General features: G+C 38.5%; 3 protein-coding genes across 3 annotated transcripts; 1 reads left to right on the plus strand and 2 right to left on the minus strand.

Annotated features, from left to right (window-relative positions):
• Positions 1–185: 185 nt before the first annotated feature.
• Positions 186–9,201, minus strand: LOC6558713. Its single transcript, XM_001985539.3, has 5 exons — positions 9,012–9,201; positions 2,340–2,551; positions 2,071–2,228; positions 1,722–1,905; positions 186–829 (listed from the first exon to the last, which is right to left on the minus strand). Exons 1-5 carry the CDS (start codon positions 9,045–9,047, stop codon positions 646–648), a joined length of 774 nt encoding a protein of 257 aa, XP_001985575.1. The 5' UTR covers positions 9,048–9,201; the 3' UTR covers positions 186–645.
• A 4,093-nt stretch (positions 9,202–13,294) lies between these two features.
• On the plus strand, positions 13,295–17,064 carry LOC6558367 (eukaryotic translation initiation factor 2A). The gene is made up of 4 exons (XM_001985538.3): positions 13,295–13,570; positions 13,809–15,009; positions 15,074–15,354; positions 16,094–17,064. Exons 1-4 carry the CDS (start codon positions 13,384–13,386, stop codon positions 16,621–16,623), a joined length of 2,199 nt encoding a protein of 732 aa, XP_001985574.2. The 5' UTR covers positions 13,295–13,383; the 3' UTR covers positions 16,624–17,064.
• LOC6558181 (small integral membrane protein 8) lies at positions 16,916–17,466 on the minus strand. The gene is made up of 2 exons (XM_001985537.2): positions 17,294–17,466; positions 16,916–17,220 (listed from the first exon to the last, which is right to left on the minus strand). The coding sequence occupies exons 1-2, from the start codon at positions 17,393–17,395 to the stop codon at positions 17,062–17,064; spliced, it is 261 nt and encodes an 86-aa protein (XP_001985573.1). The 5' UTR covers positions 17,396–17,466; the 3' UTR covers positions 16,916–17,061.
• Positions 17,467–17,603: the final 137 nt, after the last annotated feature.

Below are 17,603 nucleotides of genomic sequence, written 5' to 3' on the forward strand. Positions count from 1 at the left end.
AAGAAAAGCAATTTCAGTAAACGGCGCTTTTTGGCGGCAATATTTTATTGTTGTGTTATGAATACTTGCGTATGGGTCTAAATTAAATTCGCTGCGGCAACAGCCAAGGTTTATTTAAAATAATTTAATTCATTTAAAATTAGTACATACAAATAAATTTTAACAAAACGTTAAAAAAGGCGTGTTATAATTAATTTACTATTTGTAAATATAAACTAAATTTGTTTGTTTTGCCATGTAAATTGTTCATTTAATCTGTCGGTTTTGCTTTCTTTTCTTTTTTTTCTGACTACAAATCTAATAATTTGTATTGCAGCTGATGGTGCGCGCATTTAATGATATTAAGTTTAAATGCATAAATTTTAATTAAAAACTTAATACTAGCATTATTTTTCGAGCAAAAATCTATTCCATTTTTACAGCGACAGGGAGAGATAAGAGAGACAAACTAGAAACGAATAATAAATAACATTGAACATTTGATTTTGCTACAAAAAATAATTCCACATTTAAGCACATTCTGCGGCTCCACCCCATCATACGTAACCTCGCTCAGTTCTTTTGGTTGCTGTTGTGTACCAGTAAGGATCACACTTTCGAATCCCACCATTCCACATCCCACCTGCCATCTCCAACTCCCTCCCTCTACGGTATCATGTTCGGCTCCTGAGCGGCGCCCGTCGAATACTTCGGCTTGCAAACGCATCCACTCTCAACCAGCACATAATCCTGGCCGGTCAGCGTTACGGGGCCAAGTGGTATAACCAGGAACAAATACGGCACATATGTTTGCGTGCACTCGCCGCGCACCACGTCGCATTCGGAGGATCTGCAAGGAGTGAAGATATATTGTTATTTATAATCACTTTTATAATTTATATATGAATATTTATTTCTTACATTCTAGATTTAAAGTTATACAAGAATAGATTAGCAAGCCAAACAAATCCAATAATAAATTAATTGATTTGCCAACGTTATCGTTAGTTCGATCACACATATAAATATCTGATCACAATATTACCGTTACAATTTGGTATGCTTTTATTCAAATCATGCCTGACCGCTTTGATCGTTCTCTTTTGTTCGCTCACGAACTTAAAAGAAACACAGCATAAGCCCGATTCTGGTTCGTGAACGAACTTGAGCGAAAAAATAAGCTAACGATCGCTGAATTGGTTGATCGATAATGTGCGATCAGTAGATTTTTGATATACACTTATAAAGTTGCGAAATAAAAAAACATTAGTTTTTGAATTTTGATTTTTAATACATTTTTTAGTATTCCCCTATAAATTAAATTTGTATTGCTCCTGAACATCGATTCCGTATACATCTATATATATATATAAATCATTTATTTGTAATTTGCATAAATACAAATGCACATTTGAATTCTTCTATATATATTGAAGAGTTAAATGGTCAACGGAATCGAAGGGATTGAGAAACTAGCTGTGCTAATTTAGAGTATTGGCAGGATTGTTTTTTCTTTCTCACGTTTTTTAGTCTTCTTCCACTTCTAAAATCGAATTCGTATGATATTCCTAAACTGACAAATTTATAAAAGATACTTTTGAAAACATTTCTTTTGAGAGTGGTGATATTATTTTTTTTAGCCAGTGTGTGTAAATATTCACATATGTATGTATGTATATATAATATATTTGCACACACATTAATTATGGGTTTTTCGTTTCGTTTTATTATTGAATACTCACTCGCACACCTCGAAGACGACCTGCTGCAGCAGATCGGGAAACTTTTGCACAATGGTCACGGGCTGACCCGAGGTCAAGCTAACGCCATACATGGGCGCCGTGGTGTTGTAGCGCGTCTTGCAGAGTCTCGCCGGCGTATCGCTTTTGCACTGTTGCGCCGGCGTAGCGTTCTTTAGCGAGCGACCTAAGCGAATCGCAAAGATATACAAAAATGGAAAAAAAAAAAAAACAACCAGTTAAGCAATCATCAATCAAACAGAGTCAGTCAATCAATCAATCAATCAAACGATAAAATCAATTGCGGCCACGCCACGATTATCATTAGCGTATTTGCGGCTGACCGACTTACCATAACGATTGCTTCCGATAGCCTCATTGTTCACCTCATCGTAGGCCCTCAACAATGCACTCGTCGTTATTGCTGGATCCAACGTGCTGGGCAATTTACTTTGGCGTCCACGTCGCGAATTTCCGTTCCAATTGGAGAATGTGCGCGCAACGGCCGCACTGCAATACGTATGTAGATGAACGGAGCAGAGGCGTTAGAAAAGAAAGTTTTGCATACTTGACAACACTGACTCATACAAGGCACACGCACACATATACACAAATGCATACCTGGGATAAGGCGCATTATTCGGACCCAGGCAGTCTAGTGAATCTGTCAACGCATCGCCCGACAAATATTTAAGTCCACGCGCACCGACGCATTTGCTGGGCGGCGGCGCATCGTCAGCGCTGCTGCTGCTGCTGCTGCTGCTGAAGCTCGGCCACAGCGCCGCGTTGGCGCATCTGAGTGCAATGCTGATGACGCAGAGTGCCGTTAGCTGCTGTAAATCGAGAGAGAAAGAGAGAGAGATAGAGAGCAAAAAAAAACAAAAAATAAATAAAAACCGTTTGCATGCATATCTCAATATATTATCTATGTATATTGTTAGCGGCCAAGCCTCTTTCTTCGTGTAGTTTTGTGCTCATAACGGTAATTGCGAACATGCCAATAAGTGTCAGGTCAAAAACGGCTGCGTCATCCGTCATAAAGACAACAAATACCACAATGCTATACCCAGCAGGAAACCCAGATTACAGGTGAATCAGCCGTTTGGCATGAGATTTTTTTAAACAACTCTCATAAACCTTATAAAGTGCTTTTATTTCTTAAATTTAAATTTACAAATTTGTAATTTTATTTAATCTATTTTTTACTTTTTTTTAAGTTATCTTTTAGTTAGTTCTTATTTCGCTTTAATTATCTAAAATATACTTGATGTCTTACTACATTATTACAGTAATGCTTTTTAGCAGCAACTGCAAAGCGTTGACTGAAAACCAATCTAAAAATTGTGCACATATTCTTAGGGAAAAATATTTAAAAAAAAGGTATCTCATCAAACAAAAACTCATTTGTAAATAAATATTAAATAAACACATATGCTTGAGTTGTATGCCTTTCAGCAGCTTATCAGTTCTAAGACGATTACAGTCAAAATTGGCAAATTTTATATTTTATGTTTTTCATTTGACTCGTTATTCTTTATATTATAATTTATTTATTATTTATTCATTGGCTACGTTTGAAAATAAAATCAGAATTTAATTTTTTTGAACATTTTTTAATAACGGAATGGAACGATCGACTAAAAGCGGGTAATTTTTGTAATAAAATATACACAAATATGATGAGTATTTGAATTTTACTTGTTGCTTCATAAAAACCGTTTTATCTAAAGGCATAAGCAGTTAGCCTATTAGTGAAGTACTCTGTCTCTGTCCCTCTTTGTTTAGGCCTGGCCTGTGTGCTTGGGGTTGTAACTCCTAATATAATTTCCCAGTTCCCAGAAATACAAACAAACTATTAAATGACGTACATATGTTATGTATAAATACATAAAAAGCATGAGTAAATAATTTCGTTTTCATCATCAACAAACCACAAGCTCAATAATACAAATTTCTATTTTCTTTAAATAAAGGCGGGCGGTTACAGACTTGACCCGCTTCAACTTTTTTGTAGTAGTTGTTAAGCAAATTAGTAGAACTCATAAATAACCACAACAACAACAGCAACATTAGCTACAAAAAACAACCGCAATCGCCCCCATAATCGTACGTGAAAGTAAAAACAAAAGAAGAAATTCCAATTGGCGCGTCCAAAAGCGGACAGCAACAGCAATAACAACAACAACAACAACCACAGCAGCAAGAAAGATGTGAATACATTTTTCAAACCACATGCAAAGTTGGCTTCTAATACGGTCTGAACTTTTTATTGCCACTACTTTTAGTTTTATGTATATCGTTGGCTTGATTTTTTTCTTTCTTCTTTTTTTTTTGGTATTTTCTTTCACTTTCTCTGTGCAGATTTTTGTTGATCAAGTGTTGGCCTAACCAAAAAAAAAAAAAAAACAAAGGCAAGAGGCCAACGCCGAAAAACCAGTTAAGATTGAATCAAATTGCAGCAGCACAAAAAAAAGAGATTCCCGTTGAGAAAATCATTTCACGTATGCCACTAAAATGATAATAAGCTCAAGTCTGATCGTCGCCGTCCCCCGACAAGTTGTAACGTGCACTGGCCCCCCACCACTGCCAGACCAGCATTTGATGTTTATCAATAATAAATAAGAAAAATTAAAAAAAATAATTGCAATGGCAATGCGAAGTTATTTTCAAATTGATTTAAAACATTTCTTTTATTATTACATTACACATGCCTGTCTATTATTACCGTTGTCTGCGTCTTGCGTGATAAAATTGTTCATTTCATGCGAAAGCATTAAAAAATAACGACAAAACTAAACTAAACTTTCTTTTCAATTGCACATTTGACAAAATGTTTGAAGTGACAAGCTAACTCATTATGGCCCATTGCGTGTTTGCCGCTTGTGGGAAGTGAATGAAAGCGAAATTCTATTATTTAATTCTTTTCACAATTCACATTACATGAAATTAATGAACGGGCTTTTGTTGCTCTTTTCAGGCAGGTCTGGTCTGGTGTGGCCTGGTCTGGTCTGGTCTCACAGTCGGGGCTTCCTTCATTCGCAGTGGGGCCACTCTCACCTGAACTCGAAACTCAACGCTCGACGCTCGAAGCTCGAACTTTGGCTGGCCCTTTTGTCAAATTCTTCTGGTAGTTGTCATTAAATGCGTCCATTGTCAATGCCGGTTTTTAACTTTCTGTTTTTCGACAATTTCATTTAATAATCATTATAAATATATATATATGTACAGCAATGTATGTGTGTGTGTATGAAGCTTAGTTACTCCTCGAACTAATTTCACATTAATGACATTTTGAAGCATTCCAAGTTTCATTCGCCGTCGTGTGAATGACAATTGGCTGTCGCCGCCTGCCTCCAAGGCGAATTTTGATGAAAAGGCGAAAAGTCTAATGAGGGGCAATATATTCGTAACTAGCCAGCCGCTGACTGTTTGTCATCTTGCTCTGAGTTCATTGAAATTGACTGGACTTGGGGACTGTACACAGAAAGATGCAAATAATTATCATAATTATGATAAGCGATTTTTTTTCCTTCTCATAATTGGGTTAGAAATTGTAAAATCATGCATTAATCAAAAAGCCATTGAAGGCGCTTACGGCGACAATTTGAACTTTTTCGGACTAATGCGGCGTCATTAAGCGACGACAAAAGAGCGCTTACATAACAGAAACAGCAACAGCAGCAACAACAACAGTAACAGCGAACGTAAAACAGCAGCGGCAAACGCACTAAATGTCATAGTATGTATGTAAGTATTTATGCTGTGTGTGTATGTGTGTGTTTTTTTTGTCGTTGATGACTTAACGCGTAACAACAAATAAAAAACAAAGTAGACAAGGTGAGAAAGAATAAGAACTAAAACTACAGCAAAAGAAACAGCAAACTATAAAGAGCACACACACATACATATAAATATTCACATATACATATACATATGTGCAGACATATAAGGTGCCGTTATAACGAGGTTAACGACCCACATTCATCCATCTATCTCTGTCTCTATTTCTCAATCTATCTGTCGCAGATGTCGCACTCTTGGTATTTGTATTATTACCTGGCAGATCTTAGAAAAGCATGAGCATTTAATAAAGAATATTTAATTCTCAAACACAAAGCAACAATTGGCTCCTATAATGTGGGGCGCTCCCAGCAATAGTTCAAGTGAAAATTGGTTTCTGAAAGCAATGGGGCGACGACAGATAAAATTGACAGCCAGCAAACAAACAAACAAACAGCGAGCAACTCGCAACTGGTTTATTGATAAGCAGCTGTTGGCACGCAGAGAGCAGAGTTCCACATTTCATCCTCATCCTCATTCACATTCACATTCACACTCGCATTCACATTCACAATGGAAGTCAGTGGTGGTAATCTCTATTGATTGAAATAAATTACTATTCGCTTTGCTTTGGCTTGCTTTGCTTTGCTCTGCTCGGCTTGGCTTTGCTTGGCACAATTTTCAAGGTCTTTGTTGCTGCAGGATCCGAGTTGTTTCAATCTGTTGTACAACTTGTCGTGCATGTTGAACATTTGTCGAACTGTTCTCAGCGTAGCTTTGATTTTAAACCGTTGTTTTTTTCTCTCTTTCCATTTTCTGCGCTTTGGCGTGATAACCCCAAGCGACAAAACTTTCAATATGCGGTTTCTTTTTTTTATTTTCTGTTTTTCGCTTTGTATTTTTAGAGATATGCAAAGCACGTTTTCTCAGACACTGAAACCACGGTGCGCACGAGGATTGCCATTTGTCTCTGTAGCTTTAGCAGTGCTGCTGCTGGTGTGCGACAGAGATAGACGCTGACAAGTGCAATGGCTGCGGTTATTGCCGCTTCTCTCTTCCTCCCACACGCTGGATGACGACAGCTTTCATTTTGGGCTGCTTCGCATGCTGCGTGCGTTCTTTGGCCATTTGGCCATTGTCCGGCTGAAGTTGGCGGTTCGCGCGTGGAAACGAGGTTAAGAGCAAATAAAACAAAAAATTTCGCTGCCCCCGAGTAGAACCGAAATAATAACAATAATAATTAGATACAGTCGCTGACACTTTTACTCATTACGCCTTTTTTTTTTTTTGCTTCGGGCAGCCCAAAAAAAATTTCACTAAGCAATTCTACACGCTTTTTTATATTTGCTAGAGGCAGGCACGACTCATCAATTATGGGCTAAGGGCCAAGTACTGTTAGTTCTTGGCGCTACATTAAATAAGCCAGTTAACACAAACTTATAACAATTATCATATATATGTATAGAAGCAGACATAATTTTTATTTCCAAACGGCAATCAGAATCAGAAATGGCAACAATGGCAACAACATTTTGACCTAAATAGACTGAAAAGACTTCTTTGTTTTACAGTTTCAGGTTTTCATGCCGCTTATGCACCGTTTTGCAAATATTCAGATTGGTTGCTTCTAAGGTTGGGTTCCTCTGCTTCCTCTTTTAGTCACACTCAAGAGGAGGAATGAGGAATAAGAATAAGAACAAAACTGGCCACGCATGAATGAGATTTTCACGCTCAAAATATGAACACACACATATCCATATGTGTGTGTGTGTGTGTGTGTTTGTGTCAAAAGACCGTCTCCAAACATACACACACACACACTAACACTACAAATAACAAGAAAAAATAAATAAATAAAAAAGCAATAACAACAATCACGGGACACCGTATAAAAACCAAAGTATGAATATGTTTAGCCTACTTTTTATAAAAACTTTGCTTTCTGCCTGCGGCTCTTTGAATCAGTCTGGGAATTTGTTTTGAATCATCTTCATCACGGCTACTGAACACGTCTCTAACAGTCTTCAGGCGGAACGGGATTGCATCAACATAGTGTTAGTGTCAAAGGTTTGCAGATCGATGAGCTCAACTATATTAAGCTTAAGCAATCGCATAAAAAGAGGTTGAGTAAATAAAAAACTGCAGAATATTTCATTCGAAGTATTACTCAATCCGAAACGTGCTGATCTCTCAAAAGATTTTTGTTTAAGAATTGATCTTAGTTGCTTTTTAAGCTATTAATAGTATAATTTGTATAAGATATGTATGTTTTATAGTTACGCTCAGTTTTTTAATTATTGTTATTATTTATAAAAACTTATGAAAGCTGCTAAGTGAATATTTCTTGACAATGATTGATGCTGTTTATTTTTTAAATTGTTATTAATATTATTATTTGTATCAGATATGTATGTTTTATAGTTATGCCCATTTTTCTTTATATTATTCATATATGTATATATACATATATGATATATTTTTATTTTATAGATTCAAGCTCACCAATCAATTTAATTTTCAATGATTTTTAAATCAGTTTCAATGATCATGCCAAAATGCAAAAATTAATCTGTGCGAAAAATAATCAATTTGGATATATTTATAAAATATATTTAAGGGAAATCCCATAAGTGTATAATTGAAACGTGACACGACTGGCAAAAAGTGCCTAGTAAAAGTTATTTGAGTACGGCAAATTCATTAAAAATTCGTTTCGATAAGGCTGTAACTGAGAGTGTGTGTGTTGGGTGTGTGCGTGTGTGTGAGCACAGCAGGCAAAAAGAAAGTCAATGAAAGGTGCTAATTTCAACAAGTGATTGGCTGACAACACAAATAGGTCGTCGGCATCGTCGTTGACATGCCACAGAGCCAAGCAGAGGCAAGCAGCATAAATTCCTGATGAAGCGAAGAAGTAGAAGATGAAAAAAGCCTAGCAGCCAAACCCAAAATCGTTTAATCTTTAATGGACCCACCAAGGTGTTTCTGTGACTCTGCCAGGCAGGCTGCACATACACATTGCACTTACAGATTTATGTACACATGTACACACATATTTTTAGAGTTTTATGGCATACAGGTTTGCATCGTTAAAAGGAATACAGACACAACGACGACAACAACGACAAGAGAACAACAACTGAGAACAATGCCAAGAGCCAAAGAGAGTTTGCAGCCTGAGAGAAAACTTCAACTTGAAGCTGAAGCTGAAGCTTCCTTTGCAGGCGCTTTATTGGCTGCTGTTGCTTACTGTCTGTCTTCATACCCTGTACTAAACCTAAAAACTAACAGTAAACACATTGATTTCAAGTGTTAAGTAATTCCCTTTGCTCACCTCTTCAGTTTAGTTGATAAATCGAAAATATTTACTACTATTCAAGAATTTATTTTTATTTTAGCAAAGATTATTTTACAGCAGATACAATACAGAGTATCGGGCGATCGAGACCAAGAGAACTTTTTAGTTATTTTTTCTTCTTATTTCTCTTTTTTTTTTAGCTTATTGAGGTCACTTACTTTGACAGAACTTCTACTTAAGCACCGGTATTCCATTTTTAAAGTGTGTTGAGTTGTTTATTGATCTGCTGTACTTGGGAGCAGCTCTGTTGTTTTGTATGTTTAACGTTTTTTTCTTCTTCTTTTTGTTGTTGTTTGTGTGTATACAAATTTGATTTGCTTTCTTCACAGCACTCGATCGAAACACGTAACGGACACACGAGTCACAAAAGAATTTCAATTTCCACAGCTCAGCGTCTTTTTGGTCTTTTTAAAGGAGGAGTGTTGAGAAAACAACGCGGGACAGATGATGGCAAAAACAGCGAACCGAACAGCACGAGCGCTCACCTTGGACTGACGTGCACAGGTAACGTTTACCATTCCTTAAGCACTTGGCCGCCCCTCTGACGTTAGCTGCGCTTGCGACTGCGCGACAGCGCGACTGCGCAGCGACAGCGACGCATTGATCGTAACCTGTTGCCGCCGTCGCCGTTGCTGTTGTTGTAGTTGTCGCTTACTCTGGAATTGGAGAATTGGTCTTGGTCTCTGTTTCGGTGTCGGTGTCGGTCTCGCTGTCTGTCTTCGTATTGGCCACGGTCTAGGCCGATGTATGCCTGCGCGAGCATCGCAAAACTGCAGCAAAAGCAGCGGCAGGCGAACGCCAAAACACGCATGCAGCTCTGGAATGGAATGAAGAACGCACAATTCTGACGCAAAGCTGCGCATAAATCCCAAATGCAGCGTGTACGTCATTTTATTGTTGTAGAACCAACCATTTACCAACCATTTGTCAGCTGTCAGTTGACAGTTCAGTTTACTACAGTTGACAAAAAGTTTATGCATCATTTCAGAGATAATAATAACAATAATATTGATTAAAGAATCTTAAATAGAAACTGACTTTTAACGACAGTTTCTATTGTACTAATTGATTCATAACGACAATCAAGTGTAATAATTGGAGTGCTATCAGATGGCATAACTTATGGCATCAGAGTATTAAGCAGTCGGTTACGCCCGACTGCAACGTTCTCACTTGTAATAATTTAAAAATGTCAAGGGTAAATATTTTTAATTAAGGGAATTTTTTTTTAAGCTCTCGGATATATTCATTAATTCCTTAAATTTTATTAGGGTAGTTTTGAAACGTCCATAGGTCAACCCTTTATAGGTCAACCTTTGATGGACACACTCAGCAATCTACCTTCCAAGTTTGGCAGTCGACCTTCTACCTTCGATATCAGAGTGTCAAATAAATGCAGTTCCGCATAAATCAGGGCAAAAGTAAAATTATTACTAAAATCATTATTCTTATTATTCGAAAATTTTTATAAATTGATTATGTTTGTAATCGAGCTTAGAAAATACTGCGAGATGAGATTTAGAATTAATCACTGCATGCAAATTCAACAAATCAATATTGGTTTTTGTGTAATCAATTTAAATATGTCTTTGGGATAATGCCAGTCCTAATAAGAAGTACACATAAACTAACAATAGATCTTTAAATAAAGTGTCTTTTGTGTTTGTAACAAAGTGTGCGCTTATTTAGTAATCCCAAAGCTGATTCAAAATGAGTTGGCTTACTGAAAACAATCAAAATATGTATATTAAGAATGAAAGGAAATAACTTTTAATGGCCAACTAAATGACGAGTTCCCATTTTAACAGAACTCTGTTTTTGTCTAGTTGATGTAACAGGTAACAGCTAGTAACAAATGAATCGATTTTGCTAAAGACATACGTTAATTTTGCATTTCTTCATTAGTGCGTTTCAAGAGCAAACACAATGAATAAGTCCGCAGAGTCATTGACTAGAGATACCGAAGATCAGCAGGGAGGATCGATTCTTTTTGTTATAATTGGCTGCACTGTGGTCTTAGTGCTGTTGTGTCTCTTTTGTGTTTTCATGATAGTTTGCGCTCCTTGTTTAGCCGTAATGTGTTGTTGTGGGGATTGTATGGGCCAGGCCGAAGATGGCGATGAATAAATTTGCTGACCCCTTGATATGAAAATGCGTTTGGATACCAAGTAAAGCCGGCAATCGAGAAAGAGTGAATCCAAATTGAATACAGTTTGCAAACTATTTCTCACATAAATTGTAATTAAAATGAAAACGAACTCAAAATGAAACATCCCCAAAATGCGGCAAATATTTAATTTAAAATTATAGAGTATTATGCAATAATTTTGTAATATTAGTTAGTGAAGGACTCTCGAACTCGAACTCAAAACAGCAAATAATGTGGGCGTGACCACACAAATTTTGTATCGATTCTGCGGCTACCCGAAATTTACTTCCCAAATTGAATGGTTCTAACTCAAAAACTGTGGAAGATATAGCCATTTCAATAGGCGATGGGGAGGCGAAGCTGGGCGTGACACATCCGATCTTTGAAGGACATGCCAACAACATACCAACCAAATTTGGTGACTGTAACCTTAAAATTGTGGGACATATGTGGCCTTACCGATTTGCAATTATCCAACTTATCGATGACACATTGATGCGGACACAGACCCGTATATGTTCTAACTGTTCAATTCTCTATCTGTAAGGGTATCGAAAAAAGTTGCGTTCATACAGACGGAAAGATGGATGGACAGACAGGCAACATGACGGACATTGAACAGAACCAATATACGATGACACCTTTGGTATCAGAGTATAAGTACATCTTTGACTGATAATATCTCTGTCAGCTATATGATATTTGGATTCTGGCATGATTTCTGCTTTAAACATATTGTAATCTTTTTAACGGTCCAACAAAAACAGAAAGAGATCATTTTCTTTTTCAATGAATCGTAAATGAATAGTAGAAAATAAACATTAAATTAACTATAAAATGTATAGTATGGACATTTTTTTATTTTTTCCTTTGTGATCGACATAATTATAAATATCTCAAACACTCTGAAAGGGTATAAAAAACTAGTACACTCAATTTAGCTGCGTGTGACTCTGCCTAGATCACATAAAAACTGAGGCAACATTTTTTTTAACTAGTTTTAAAAACCATAAAGAATAGTCGAAAATATTAAATAAAACAGTAAGCGTATGATATGTAAATTTGATTGCAAAAGAAATGGGTATATATGAATGTTTTCCATTGGGATCGATACAATTGTAATTTTTTATATGTATTAAATAATAAAATACATTCAGCTGCCTGTGACACTGACTAATGTAGTAAGTCTGTCTGTCTGACTATAGCTACAAATGTGCAGAGATGCTACTGAAGTTTTCACCTGCATGAATAGAAACTGAAAGCATTGCAAAATGGCTGAGCCACGTACTGCATTTAATTGAATTACAATTAATATTATTGCATAACAGCATATTCTGTAAAAATCTGTAAACACATATGGATTGATGTATGTAGTTATGTGTGTGTGCATGTGCGTCGATACTAAAGGCGCTTTTCATTTTGGGAAAGTTGCCGTTGGCAAGCGATATTAGTTTTAATTTGTGATGGTTATTATCAAAAGATGAAATAAAAAAATAACACGCACATACGCACACACTCAGTTACCAAACTTTCAAACTTTGCGCTTGTGTTCACATTTCTCTTTGGTAAAATACAAGAAATTTCAAGTCAATTGTCGTCGTTGTCGCCGTGCAGAAAAAGTGTTTCGACTCTTGGCTGGGAGTATAAATAATATTAAATTAATAGTAACAATTGAAACAAATGTCACACTCGCAGCGCGCAACAATAAAAACGTCGTCAAGCTGAAACATGAGTGGCCATTATATGTTGATATGGTTGTTTTTGCTTGTTGTTGTTGTTGATTGTTGCTGTTGTTGCTTGTTGTTGCTTGTTGTTGCTTGTTGTTGTTGTACTAGCTGTCCACACGGGTGTCATCGACGCGTCGAATCGTCTGTCATTATCACACATTGGTCCCCAGCACTTGACATGGTCTCAAAGTACCTCATTAAATGGCATCTTACTACATTTCTTTTGTTTTACCCATATCAATTTGTGCCCAAATATCCTGTTAAGATTTCATTTGAAATGTTATTGGAATGACTCTAAATATTTGCATTTGAGACCACTGTGCGGCTGTGGTTGTTTGGTCATAACTTTCAGCGAAAGTAACTGAACAAGTTCCAATGCCAATTGTGTGGTACTCTTATTTTTATTTTTTGTTTTTGTGCTTACCAACTAAACGTGAACTGTCGTAATATGGTTGCCAAAAAGCCAAAAACGAACACTCTGACTTTGCGTATAGAATTTAAGATGGAGAGAAAGTAAAATCAGGTTTACCGATACCTTTTTCCTGAATTTTTCAAAGTATGCCTTGAGAATAATAGAATTCCTTAGTCTAAAAATGTTTAAAATTCACGTAGAGCTTTGAAATTTCCTTGCAGTTTTTGAATACGTTTTGGTTGATGTTCGTTTTACGCGCGCCAAATCCATGTTGCATTAGCGTTATCGACTACAATAACAATACAACCGTGCGTACACAAACAACTGTTTACCAGCACTATCGCCAGCGACCGTGTGTGTGTGTGTGCGTGTGTGAGCGATTGAAGACAATGGCAGCGGCTGCGGACGGTGTTGTTCCTACCCTTGCAAGTAAATATCCAACAATTAAAACACATTTAATTCGATGCACATCGATTGCTGTACAGGCGAACTATATTAGACAAGTGTTTGCGTCAGCCCAAAACGCTGACAGTGCATATTAAAAGGGCTTTCGTCTGAGCGCCTTAACCGCGTGTAAATACATATATACATACGTGTATACGTATATATTATATATAATATATATGTGTTGGTTACAACGTTTAATATTTCTTCTTCGTATTTGTAGTTCGCTCTAGCGTGGCTGTTGAACTGTGGTCGTCAGCTGGTGCAAAGCAGCCATATGAACACAAGCCCAATTTGCCGCGAGAGGAGACGAAAAGTTCGCGTTCGATCTGCTTCAGTCCGGATGGCCGTTATTTTGCCTATTCGAATGGCGTTGTGGTGAAGGTGCTACACGTGCCCCCCACCACTGCCAACACTGATGGCAACAACACTGCTGTTGCTGATGCTGTTGGTTGGCCAGTGCAGTGCACGTTGCCTCGCCCGAAGGCCTTCTATCTGAAGTTCTCGCCGCGTGGCAATTATCTGTGCACCTGGGAGAATTATGCCATTACTAAGGATCGTCCCGAAGGTGCTCCCAATTTGCTCGTCTATGATGTTGCCACGGGCACGGAGGTCTTTGCCACGGTGCAAAAGAATCAAACGGACTGGCAGCCCTCGTGGTCAGCGGATGAATCGATCTTTGCATTGGTAGTGGGCGGCGAGGCACTCTTCTATGATCTGGCCGTGGATCCAGCTGTGGGATTTGCGCAGACTTCCCGCAAAATTGGCGGCAGTCGTGGCGGCATGTTGTCCCTCGGTCCGGGCAATAGTCCGCCGTATTTGGCATTTATTACGCCCGGTGCGAAGGGCGCACCGTCCATGTGCAAGCTCTACAAGTATCCGGCCCTGGGCCAGAATCAGACAGTCGCCTGCAAGAGCTTCTTTCAAGCGGATCGCGCCGAGATGCTGTGGAACAAGCGTGGCAGCGGCCTGCTCCTGTTAACCAGCACCGAGGTGGACAAAAGCGGTGCCTCCTACTATGGCAATCAGGCGGTTCATTTTATGGCCACCAAGGGTGACACGTGCTCCGTACCGTTGTCCAAGGAGGGACCCGTGCACAGCGTCAAATGGAGCCCAAAGGCCAATGAATTTGTTGTCGTCTACGGTTTCATGCCCTCTAAGGCGGCCCTGTACAATCTCAAGTGTGATGTTGTCTTTGACTTTGGCGAGGGTCCGCGTAATTGTGCCTACTTCAATCCGTTTGGCAATCTGTTGGTGCTCGCCGGCTTCGGCAATCTGCCGGGCGCTGTCGAAGTCTGGGATATTAGCAAGCGGGAGAGGATCGCCAATCTGAAGTGTGCGGACACCACGCACTTCGAGTGGCATCCAAATGGAGAGTGGTTCGTCACGGCGACAACTGCGCCCCGGCTGCGAATTAGCAATGGGTAAGTCAGTCTGAGATCAAAGATTGTCTATTTAATTTTTTAAAATGATTATTTTTGTAATTAGCTTCAAGATCTATCATTACTCGGGTGCCTTACTGCATGAGACATTTTGGCCGCAGGGGCAGGAGCTGCTCGGCATTGAGTGGCAGCAGTACGCGGATAATACGTTTGCCGAGCCAAAAATAACGAAGGCCAAGCACGAGGGTATCAAGTCCAGTCAGCCTGAGGCTAGCAAGAAGGTGTACACACCGCCCCATTTGCGTTTGCTAAAGGAGGGCAAGAATCCGGAAAATTATTTGCCGCAGCCGACGCCGACGGTGCCGGGACTTCCAGCAGCAGCACCAGGTAATAGCAGCAGGAAATTTTGGCATAGACAATATGACTTGGATAATCCCATAATGAGGCGATACCAGGGCGAGCAGCAACAGGGCCAGGGCCAAGGCCAAGGCCAGGGCTCAAATGCCGCCAGCTCAATACGATCCAATCGGCGTTATCGACCCTACCAGCATAGGCGCTACTAAATTGTTGTAAAGACACATCATCCATCATCCATCATTCCATTCCACATTCTCCATACAAACCCCCCCAAATGTAGGATTTTAGAGCAACGTTGGCTGTAAGTAAATAAATATCGTAATGCCTACAACATATTTAATGGTTATTTAGGTAAATTGTAGTCGTCTCTCTTTATCCGACTTATCGATCATATTTGGCAAAACAAGATTATCTATTTTTTTGTAGGCTCTTTAAGGGTTAGCCTTTCTTAACCTCCTCTACACTGCTCCTCCTCATACCTCATTATGGTATATATATAAATATCCTACTCTAAAATGATTTAACGTCTTTTAAATAATAACTTAAATATATTTAATAAAAATGGACTGACTTATAAGCATATATTTAAATTTGTATGTAATATTTTGTATAGTGTTCGGTCTGAGAATCAAATAATTTATCGTTTTTTTTAAGTAGGTCTTAATTTTTTTCCCTTTTTTTGTTTTTGGGTCATCAAATCATTTTTCCGAACAATTAAAAGGCCATCGCTAATTGCTCTCAATATTTTTGTTCTCTTTATCATCTGCAGGTTCGGGCAAGAATAAGAAGAAGAATAACAGTCGCAGCAACAAAGCCAGGGGCAACAATTCCATGAACAACAAGCAGCGTGAGACAACTGGGGATGCTGCTGCCACACCGCAAGATGCAGCTGCAGCTGATGCAGTTCCAACTGATGGTGTGGAGCACCAGCAGCAACTGCCTGCAACCAGATCAGGATCCGCTGCTGCAACCACCTTTGGTGAATCGCCGCGCAGAATTGCGCCGCCAAGACAGCGACAGCAGCCCCGGCAACAACAGCAGCAGAATAATTATCCACAGCAACAGGTGCAATATACTGAGCCCGGTGGCACACCACGTCATCCTGGCAATGACAATGGCAATAACAACAATAGCGACAAGGATCGCAAGATTCGTAGTGTTGCCAAGAAATTGTCCGATATTAAGAAGCTCAAGTCGCGTCAGGGTCAAGGGGAAACCTTGGAATTGAATCAATTGAATAAAATTGAAATGGAAGCCAAATATCTGGAGGAGCTCAAGGCGCTCAAATTGACCGTCTAAGAGCGACATATGCTGGATGCCATCAACTGTTAAATGTGTGATACAACAACTACAACAACAACAAGAAAAACAAAAGAGTTTACTGCAACTGCAACAACAACAAGAATAAGAATAAGAATGAGAATGAGAATGAGAACAACACGAAACACTCCGGAAGTTCATTTTTTAGGGTGTCGTCCATATTATGTACTTCCGTACTTCTTGTATTTTTCTTTAAGAGAAGTGAAAATGTGCTGTTTACTTTACGTGCGCAAATTTTTCAAAGTTAAAAAAAAGAACAGAAACAAAAACATTTTTCTACCATTGTGATTTTTTGAAAAAATATATATTTTTTGGCAATAACAATAATAGCAACAACAGCAACAACAAACTCATGTATATGTACCAAATTGTGCAAAACAGTAAATAAATAGTTTCCAGATGCAAAAACATTCACATTCATGTTTCCCAATTGGACTTCTTTTTGACGAACTCCTCGCGGCCATCTTCCTTGACAGCCACATAATAGCCAAGAGCCTGGTATTTATGGCGCATATACGCAATGTAACCAAAAACTCCAGCAACTGCCGCCAGTCCCAGGCCCATTATGATTTTATTCTATAAAAATAATTTTTACAAATCATTGATTTAGTATTGAGTCAGTTTCAATTTGGGTGTGCGATGTGCTTACCGGTTTCGCATACAGTTCAAAGTTGATGAGTCTGAAAGCAGTTGTGCTGCGCATGGAGCGTATTCCTTCTCCAGGCTTCGCTTCTGGTTTGTTGTCACTCATTGTAGATTAATTATATTTTGTAATCAATTCTCAAAACGCATTGCACAATTCTGGTAAACAACTGCAATACATGTGTGCTTCTATCGATAGTTGTGCGCAGTTGTAGAGTACAATTATCGATGAATATAAAAGTATCGCAAGGTTGCTGCAAATTAAGGTTCTCCATTTATTTTCGATATCTCTTTGCTTAACCGTTAACAAAATAGTC

This window comes from Drosophila grimshawi, unplaced genomic scaffold (genome assembly GCF_018153295.1).
Source record: "Drosophila grimshawi isolate 15287-2541.00 unplaced genomic scaffold, ASM1815329v1 contig_44, whole genome shotgun sequence".
NCBI lineage: Eukaryota > Metazoa > Arthropoda > Insecta > Diptera > Drosophilidae > Drosophila > Drosophila grimshawi.

Bases quoted from the DNA above. Each gene is read 5' to 3' on its own strand.
- LOC6558713 (XM_001985539.3), bottom strand. From the start codon at position 9,047: ATGGAATACCGGTGCTTAAGTAGAAGTTCTGTCAAA. The intron at 2,552-9,011 runs GTAAGTGACCTC...CTCGATTTACAG, and splicing joins TAAGTAGAAGTTCTGTCAAA to CAGCTAACGGCACTCTGCGT. The intron at 830-1,721 runs GTGAGTATTCAA...CACTCCTTGCAG, and splicing joins GTCGTCTTCGAGGTGTGCGA to ATCCTCCGAATGCGACGTGG.
- LOC6558367 (XM_001985538.3), top strand. From the start codon at position 13,384: ATGTTCGTTTTACGCGCGCCAAATCCATGTTGCATTAGCGTTATCGAC. The intron at 13,571-13,808 runs GTAAATATCCAA...TCGTATTTGTAG, and splicing joins TGTTGTTCCTACCCTTGCAA to TTCGCTCTAGCGTGGCTGTT. The intron at 15,355-16,093 runs GTAATAGCAGCA...TATCATCTGCAG, and splicing joins ACTTCCAGCAGCAGCACCAG to GTTCGGGCAAGAATAAGAAG.
- LOC6558181 (XM_001985537.2), bottom strand. From the start codon at position 17,395: ATGAGTGACAACAAACCAGAAGCGAAGCCTGGAGAAGGAATACGCTCC. The intron at 17,221-17,293 runs GTAAGCACATCG...TTATTTTTATAG, and splicing joins TTGAACTGTATGCGAAACCG to AATAAAATCATAATGGGCCT.